A 9,909-nucleotide genomic window follows, 5' to 3' on the forward strand; every position below is an offset into this window, starting at 1 on the left:
ATCTCAATATGTAAGATCTTTTACCTATAATAAATTTATTCTCTTTTCTCCATTCTATCATGGCTTCCACTTCCTACTCTCACATCTCTATCCCTATTCCTGCATTCCATGTTATCAGTTTTATGGAACCTGTGTGTAGCTTCCCCATGAGGTTTTCCTTAATTTTTCATATGAATTTACATACATAGGGCTGGGGAGATAGCTCAGTAGAATAAGTGTTTGCCTAGCAATTGCAGGGTCCTGAGTTCAATCCCTGGTACTGCAAAAAAAAAATTACATACATATCTCATCATTGTTTAATGAAAATTATTTTATCTATATTATTGCTTTAATAATTTTCCTTTCTTTCTATTTCAAATAGTTTAAAGGATGAATTATCTTAGGTCTTCAGTCACAAGTTGTCCCTCCTATAGAGTCTGTTAATAATTTCAAGCCATCTGAATATAAGAATTTTCACACATCATTATAAATGGTTTCATTTATTCTAAGAAATTGAGTTCCCTGAGTGAAATAACTCGTAGATGTCTAAATGTATATTCATAAGGGATACTCACATAATGCTTCCATAGAAAGTTGACATGATTGATGAGTTGTAGTTTTTCTCGTTCCACCTACAAAATATATGAGATCATGTAAGGGCTTGTTCCCGTGGAATATTAGTGTTCCCCTAAGTATTTATAAGAGGTTAGGAAAAAACTGATTGATTTTTCTGTTCTCATTTAGAATGAATTTTCTATGCCATTTCAGCTATGCCTCTGCCTGTATTCATTTTCATGCTGGTATTTGAAGATTTTGCAGATGATTGTAACTCTTCCATAGTGAACATTTTTAACAACATAGAGAAAAATGAGTGGGATTGATGTCTTTTGGGGTGTGTCCTGCAGGAACAGCACTTAAACCTCTACACCTAATGGCCATGTCAGAGTCAGAGGTTCTCTGCACCATGAGGCTGCAAGAAATGGCAGAGTGTGTGGCCGACTTTTGAAGTATCTGAACCTGGTTGGTGGTGAGTCATGGATGTGGATGGTCTCTCGAGTGGGAGGAGACTCCAGGTAAAGTTCTTGGAAGAAAGAGGAGGCAGAAAAGAACCAGGTCCTGCTTTCAGAATGTTCTCTACTAGACCCTTTTCATATCATGTGAACTTCAAATACATGTATGATAGGAAAAGTATCCTAGGAGATGTTTCGTACTTTTTCTTTTGATAACCAAATTGCATCTAAAACTCATAAGGTGCAATGTTAAGCCATGCAATTGTATATAAAAGATGAGCAAGGCAATGATCCTGAGAATATTCAGAAGATTCTTTAATCTAGCAGTTAATTGGAAAGATTCTCACCCTGACTAACTATATATACTGATACCTGGGAACTAAGCTACTGCACTGCAGATGGTAATTTGTAACAGTTGTTTCATGTTGGAAGTGCCTGTCATTGTGGTATTCTGAATATGGGCGGCTTGTCATGACATGCCAGTTACTGCTAAGATGTCTCTTGGGTAGACGGATGTTCAAGAAGAAAGGGGTGGTGAATGAAAGCAAGAGACAGGAAAAGGAATATTATGGGACTGTCCTGCTTCAAGGTTGTATATGGTGAGATTTTTGGACTTATGTGCAAACATGAGAAGCATAGAATTCTTTATCCTATTTTTTAAAATATAATCTAATTTTTAAATGTTTTTATCATATTATGTAGGGACTTAAAGTTCAACATATCAATACTTGATGAAAAATACCTGTTCCTTATTATGCCTAAGATGTTTGAAATGCAGTGAGATAGTGAGGCTAAGATTGATAGCCCAAATCGTTTGATAATAACAATAAGCTTTTCTTCTGGATGGTTAACAACCTAAGTTTGCAGACCAAAATTAGAGAAAAAGGAGGGATACAAGGAAAGCCAACATTTTGGCCCTAGCCTTCTAAGGTCAAGTAAGGCTCAGGACATATGAGAACTTGTACTGTAATGTCATGTACCTCGGTAGTGTCCCAAATTTTCTGATCAAGAAGATTATGGGGCCAAAGAGGAAAGTGATCGATTACATAGAGTGGGCCTAAGGAGAGTCACATGGGGAGAAGACACTCTCTCAGGCTTTCACAGAGAGCACATTGGCCAAGCAATGGCTGTGACTCATCCACATGGCTGCACTGATAAAGGTTCTACAATCTGAGGTACAGGATCTCAGGACAAATCCTGAGGGCATTTCACTTACCTTCTCAGACCAAAAAGCTACAACTCTTGTTGCATAGGTCCTGCTTTGCCTTGGTCTTAACCATCCAGTAGAAAAGTATGAAGTCAAAATATAAGAAATAAAGCCATGCTGTTAAGTTGAGCTGTGGGGGACTCAGGTGAATAATTTCTGACATTGCCAGTTAAATAGAAGACCCCATGCTATTATGGGCTACTGGACTCTTTTAGAATATTTTGCTGAGTTTACACACCTACAATATTCAATAACGGAACTTAGAAAAAATGGGGTATACCGATGAATGTCCATTTCATATCTGTGTATTCAAAGAGGTTGAGATAGATATATAGTTGCATTCTCTTAATGAATAGAATGATTTGTTCTAATGGTGTTTGTAAATAGGATCACAAGTCCGCATCTTGCACAGCAATTAACCACTAAGAAGAATATATGCAGTGTATTATTTGTTGAAACTGTACTTCCGATTTGATTTGAAACTGTCTCATTGCTATCTGTTTATCAATAAAACTTTGAAAAAAAATTAAAAAAAATAAAACTCATAAGGTTTCCATCTCTCCATTATCCCTCTTTTTGTAGAGGGATCCCTCTTCCAGAGGGCTCCTGCCAAAAATTTCTTAGGTGGATTCTTACCAAGATCATGGAAAGCCCATTGACACTAAATCTAATGACAGCTTTCAACACCTTTAAAGCACTCATCCTAGAATTTGTCCTTGCTTTTGGTCACTTTCCTCATCTTGTAAGTGAATTATATATTTTTCCATTTTTATTTGTCATATTAAATACTAAGAGCTCATGCTTAAAATGGTTCAAGCTTCCCTTGTGCTTCACACACTATGTCTATGGGTACTTTGCAGGGGCCTACAGAATCATGAGTTTCACAAATGATGAGAAAAAATTATGACCAAAGCACTGAATTCACTGGCATTTCATCGCTTGTTTTTCAGTGTCTCAAGCTTCTACTATTTTCTTCTTCCTTCTGGTGAGACATGGTCTGTCACTTTCCATGCCTGACAGAAAAGTTTTGTTCGTGTTGGCTTCTTGCATAAACTTGAGAAAGAATTGTTAATTGCCAGTCTTGGGTAATTAGGAAGGAAAAGATTTCAAAGTCATTATCAATTCCCTGAGAAGACACTGTTCATTCTGCACCAGTTGACTGGATAATCTCGGCTCTGGAGGGAAATGAGCTTAAACAATTTCAAATTATCTCTCAGGATTTTGCTGCATCCCCGTAACTCATCCTCTGTGTTCCTCTTTGTCTACCCTCCTGTCAAAAGTCAACAGGTACTTTACTATATACCTATCTGGTCAAACAATTTCAAAAGGAAAGACCTCAATATGTGACTGATGTGATGAAAGTGATTCTCCTATACCAACATGGCCCTCTGACATCAGCTCAACACCAAGAGGAAGGACATTTTCCACAACAGAGGGCAACTTATGAAGTGTCAGGTAAGAAAGGACACGTCTATCTGTGATCTCTCCTTCTCCTTCTCCTTCTCCTTGTCATTCATGGACTATCAAAGGATTTCACGTGGTAGTGAGAGATATGCAATGCAGACCTGAGCTATGAGTGCCTTACAAGGTCCTGTAGTTGCACAGAACTATAGGCTCTATTGCAGGAAGGAGAGGAGTCACGCATGGCTATGCTCAGTGACAGACTGTGCAGCCACAGAGTATGGGAATGAATATGGTTGGAGCGTGAACATTTATTACTCTGACAGTGACCATGGAATGTGATTAATTGATAATGATTGACTGTCTATGGGCATTCCTCGTCCTAGTACTGTCCCTCCTTCTTAGAGGAAGAGAAGCAGTCCTCAAGGGAGAAATGATTTCCTGAGAGCAGGTTACAGGAAACAAAACCTTGGTGTCTTCAGCAGGCATACGATTCAAGCATATTTTGCAATGAGACTCTCTGTCATACTGATTATTTTCCAGTCCATTCCTCTAGTCTACTTATCAAAATTGTGCTCCTTCATTTTTCCAAACTCATAGGTTCTCCATGTCTTTCAGGATACCATTTCATGGTGTTTGGTGAAGAGTCACAATTTGAGTATGTGTATGTGTATATGTATGTGTGTTTGTTTGTATATTTGCTCATATTACTAAAAAAGAATATACTTAGAGGTACTGTTATAAATTACACTCAGTAAAACAGGGTAGAAGAAATTAAAAGATTACAGAAACACAACATAATATTTTTTAAAATGATTAGCCTCTAAATTGACATAGTATTATGTTAAGGAAACACTTGAAAAATTGGAGGCTGAAACATCCTCACTGAAATTTGCATTATAAGATTTCATTCTTTGTGTCTAGAGTCAAACAAATTGTCACATGTGTGGGTAATGTCTAACACTCATTTGTTTAGTACCACCACAAGAAACTTTCACACACCTGAATAATCAGAAAAAAGATGTTTATTTTAACACTCTCAATGTGTTTATCTCTGTCTAGAGAAACAAACTCTCCCATCTCTCAATGGTGGAGAATTTTCAAAATATATTTCCCATCATTGGCCATAGGTACGTTGTCAACTCTCTCTCGGAGGACTCTGAACTTTGTCAACAGACCATATGTCACCAGAAATATAAAATTTAAGCACATAAATTTTATGCAGTGTTAACAAATGGTAAGATATATTCTTTCTGTTTGATATGTCATTATTTTTTAAATTAATTTTAGTCCTGTTTCACAGTTCAAATTTACTGATCTTTCATAACATGTAAATGTAGAAATTCAGAAATGGCAGGACAGCCCACAAGACTAGTCCTGATATTAAACTGTCCTTGTATAACCCTTGAAGTCTTTGCAGACGTGGTTCTACCAAAGCCAAGTGTTCAATCACCAAACAGCATTTAAGTAGAGTTTATCGTTGTTGCAGGAGTGTATATTTCTTGTTATTGCTAGTGCTATCACTACACATATTTAGGAACGTTTTACTAAAAGTACCTTTTTTGTACTTTTAATATATCTTTAGGTGTTATGTTGTTATATAACCGATATTCTCATACATGATTTAAATGTCATTAATTCAAGTAAATGTAAATGGAAGGCAAATGATTAATATACAAAATATCATTCAATATTTAATACTTAAATGCTGTGAAGGATTTTCTATTTTACTTTCTATGCCATAACAGTGTTGACTAGGTTCAGGCTTTCTAATAACTACTGTGAAGTTTTTGTATATTTGCTCCAAATTAAATAAAACTGACTCTTCAAATTCATCACACTCATATGGGACTGAATTTACATTAAATACTAAAGTTTCCTTATGAAAATTATTCTATTTTAACTATAAAACTGGTAATCTATGTAGTAATACACATGCATAATGTCACACAAATGCACACAATAATTACTTAGTCACCCAATAATACTTGAGTAAAAGACTGGAGAAGTATATTTTAACAAAAGCAGAACAAAATATCATATTGTACAAGCATAACATAAACACAGATAAAGCATTGAAAACTGCAACTACCAAAGAAAATACACTGTTGTAGTTGAATATTGAAAAAAATACAAGGAATAAAGTTCTGAGGAAAACGTGGGAGTGGAAATAATAGTAGCAAATAATGAACTTAAAATTGTTTAAGGAAACACACCTGGACTTCTCCTACCAAATTTTGTTGACTCTGAATGAAATTATTTTTCTGATAACAGGATGTCACCCCATGGCCTGGCAATCAGAATCATCTTCGTTGCTCAGACAGGAGTTGGAATGCTGGGAAATATCTTGCTCCTTTATTGTTATATCTTCATTCCCCACACTCAACGGAGGCTAAAACAAACAGATCTGATTATCAAAAATTTAATTTTGGCCAACTGGTTTGTTCTTCTCTCCAGAGGAATTCCTCACACAATGGTAGTCTTGGGGCTGCAATATTCTATGGGCAATACTGGGTGCAAATTGGTCTTCTATCTTCATAGGGTGGCCCGGGGTGTGACTCTTGGTACTATTTGTATCTTGAGTGGCTGCCAGGCCATCACAATCAGTGCTAGCCATCACAGCTGGGTGAAAGTCAAGGCCAAAGACCCCAAGTACATGGCATTTTCCATTACATTCTGCTGGATTCTTCACATGCTGGTAAACAGCGGTGTCCCTGTGTACATTACAGGTGCCAGGAGAAGCAGCAACAGCACACTCTATAAACACTATGGGTATTGTTCCAGTATAACTAGTGAGCAAATGGAAAACTTAGTGTATTCTATGATCATGTCTTCCATTGATGTGCTGTCTTTGGGGTTTATGGTGTCGGCCAGCATCTTCATGATGCTCGTTTTGTACAGACATAAGCAGAGTGTTCTACACATTCACAGCAAGAACTTCTCTTCCAAATTCTCTGCTGAGACCAGAGCCACCCAGACCATCTTCATTCTACTAATCACATTTTTTTCTCTATACATCCTATCTTCATTCTTTACCTTTTATCTGTCTTACTCTGATCAACCCAGTCCAGGGCTGATGAACATCAGTGCGCTCTTAGCGGCCAGCTTCTCCTGCGTAAGTCCATTCGTGATCATCACCAGGGACTCACACTTCTCTAGGCTGTTTTGTATGCTATGCTGCCCAAAGATGAACAATTTCTGTAAGCTAATCATGGATGTAGGTGGCATATCGGTGAGGTCTTGGTTGGTTGCCAGCAGGGCAACATGGGATGGGTGCATTACACATGAGAAACATTCCATGTCAAAGCTTGGCAAGCTTCACAAGCAGAACCCAGCGAGCAGCATACAACAAATGACAAGCAAAAAGCAACACTGCTGAGGGTTCTAAGTCTTTAGCTGGAAACATGCATGACATTGCCATGGGATCCAGGCTGTCAGCTGATGTATTTGAGTCTTTCATGCATGGATAAGCTTTCAGTCTTCTGAATTTGAGCTTGTAGTAATACAAATAATCCTATTAATAATAATCCTCTCTGACATTTAAAATTTATTCAGGCTCCCCGCCTTTAGGGTAGGTAGCACCCACCCCATGGTGCTACACCACACCTTGAATTACTCCCAGCATCGCATCCTTGGTCCCAGCAGCTCACACTCTCCATCAAGGCACCTTCGAAGAGCGCCCGGAGGCCTTTGGATGGATCTGCAGATACAAGGCACAGTCGCCATAATGTGTTTCTGAAGACTGTTTGTTTCTAAAGGTTTCTGTTTCCTTCAATATGTTAAATCGGAGACTATTGATCCAGACATATTGTAGACTCAGTCAGACAAATAAAAACTCAATTCCATAAATTCTTCCTAGCTTCCCCAAAAGACATACATTAAACAAGGCTTCCTTTTTCCTATTTTGCAGCACATACTTCTATCACGGAGCAGACCAGAACTTGGGATCTTTCACATGGCTTTGTACTCATATTCTTATATAACCCTGCTTTATGACATCCTGTATGTAATCACTCCCCTCTTTAAATCTTTATTTGACATTCAAAGATATTAAAGTCTCCCTGTCACTTTCACTCATTCGTTAGTGTGGTGCATTAACTATTGGTCAACTTGCAATACTCAAGTGAACCTAATTAGTACAGTTCTAGTTGTGGAAGGCCTACCTGAGGATTAGTTTGGGTTTTTTGGTTTTTGGGTGTTTTTTTTTTTTTAGTTATTTATTTTTTTTTGTGGAACAAGGACTTGAACTCAGGACCTCGTGCTGCTAGGCAAGTGCTTATTCTGACCATCTCCCCGGCCCTACCTGAGGACTGTTGCTGACAGCATAAATGAAGAACTGGAATGGAATATAGAGTGCTGCTCACATTCCTGGAGAAGCCCATCACACTGGATTGCCTGATGTAAACTCAACAGTTTTGAGTTTACATCAGGAGGAACATATATTTTCACTGTTGCTGACAATGCTAGTGGTTCTCCTTTGAGTACTCTGGTCCTTACCTTGAGCATTGGTTACTGGCTTCAGTGCAGATCCCTCAGCCTGGTGGCACTCAGTGTTCATCCCTTACACATACACTTTCTCCCATCTGCCACTGACTTTTGGGAATTCCTAGTGCAGATGTTAATGCACACTTTCATGAGGCATCGGGGTGTGGTCTAGGCCTCCAGCTGGATTCATGGAGAACAATGCTGAGGCTCTAATCCTTCTCCTGGAAACATGCAGGACATTGCCGTGGGATCCAGCCACTCAGCTACTATATTTGAATCTTTCATGCATGGGTAGATCGCTTATAAATAATCCCATTAATTATGTGTCGTATTAAATCTCTTTACTGGTAAACTCTGAATAAATTAGATACATGTACAAAATGACCTGCAAACAACCTGAGACTCTTTCCTCAGTCTGACTCATGTTAGTGTCTGACGTGACATTTGGAATATGTTTATACCAAGCCTTTTCCCCTGGTTTCATTCAGACATGTCATACATCGCTGTTGATATGAGACAGCTATTATTGATTTCAAAGTTCTTTCCGGTCTCTAAATTGAGCTCGAGTGAACTGGAAACCCAATTGCACCTGGAGGGGATCATCCTTTAACGACACATTTTGAGGTACGAGATGGCATCACAGTTGGTTTTTTTGTTTGTTTGTTTGTTTGTTTGTTTGTTTTGGTTTGGTTTGGTTTTTTGATAGTCCATCGGATTTAGGAATGAGATGCTGCTTATTAATACAATCCAAGCAGGAGTCACATAGATATGTCCCAGAAATATTTTCTCAATTCTCATAGTGTAGAAGTTGGATTTAAGAACTTGATTCTTGTTTTGATTCTTTTATTTGTTGTTTTTTAATTTTAATTTTTTAAAATTTTATATTTTTTCATTTTGATGAGAAAAATGATGAAATAGCGATGAAACAGTTTCAAAGTAGGTTAGTAGGGAAGCTCAATTGATTAAATGTGTGCAGGTGGGACTAGGGCTCAGTGCACACAGAAACAAGCTGCCTCAGTCCTGAGATATACATCCTGTCTGGTTAAGGTCAGCTACTAGCAGCTAGGCAACATTGTGTCACGTGATACTCACTTTGCAAAAGCATAAATAAAGGACTGTTTTGTCGTGGAAAAAGAAAAAGAAAAAATTATATATACATATGTACGTATGTATATACAAGACAGGGTAGATATAAAGCTACTTTCTTTAGTTTTTTGAGAAGAAAGTTTTATACTAACATTGTTTAGGCAAAATATCACATCTGCATCTTATCCTCTCAATAACTACTAAAAAGACAACAATATGCAATGTATCAGTTACCGGTTTTGATTCTTTTGGGTGAATTCAGTGTATTTTTCCAGATGAACAAAATCAACAAATAATCATGTATAATTATGCACAGAGATTTATTAGACTTACAGTGTGAGAGACAGGAGAAGTCACACAACCAGAGGAGCCAGTAACTCTTCAGTGAAAGAACAAGGAACCTGCAGCATAAAAGGGAGGACATAACTGGTGAAGCTGTCCAACATGAAAGGCCTGGAATCTCAGGGGAGATTAGTCAGGGTGAGCCTGCCTGGGAAGAAGGTGCTCGATATCTGTACAACAAGGCTGAGATGCAAGTGCAGCGGTAGGCACACTCTAACACCTCCGGTTCTCAATGAAAGTGATCACATTTACCCATAATTCACTATCCTGCTCATCTGCGCTACAAGGTCCTTGTACTGAGTCACTGTATTCAGGGATGCGGCTTCACCCTTCAGTTTTCCAGTCTACAGGTTATCCATGAAAATGCACACTAAGAACTTGGCTTTATTAATCTACTAA

At 38.0% G+C, this 9,909-nt stretch overlaps 1 protein-coding gene and 1 pseudogene across 1 annotated transcript; one reads left to right on the forward strand and one right to left on the reverse strand.

Moving 5' to 3' along the window:
* The first annotated feature begins 5,872 nt into the window (after positions 1-5,872).
* On the forward strand, positions 5,873-6,976 carry LOC111814617 (vomeronasal type-1 receptor 4-like). Its single transcript, XM_023708493.1, has one exon. The coding sequence runs from the start codon at positions 5,873-5,875 to the stop codon at positions 6,974-6,976; it is 1,104 nt and encodes a 367-aa protein (XP_023564261.1).
* A 187-nt stretch (positions 6,977-7,163) lies between these two features.
* The window catches only part of LOC101576765, a 16,229-nt pseudogene continuing 13,483 nt past the window's right edge, over positions 7,164-9,909 (reverse strand).

The sequence above is a fragment of the Octodon degus genome, unplaced genomic scaffold (genome assembly GCF_000260255.1).
Source record: "Octodon degus isolate 3935 unplaced genomic scaffold, OctDeg1.0 scaffold00379, whole genome shotgun sequence".
NCBI classification, from domain to species: Eukaryota; Metazoa; Chordata; class Mammalia; order Rodentia; family Octodontidae; genus Octodon; species Octodon degus.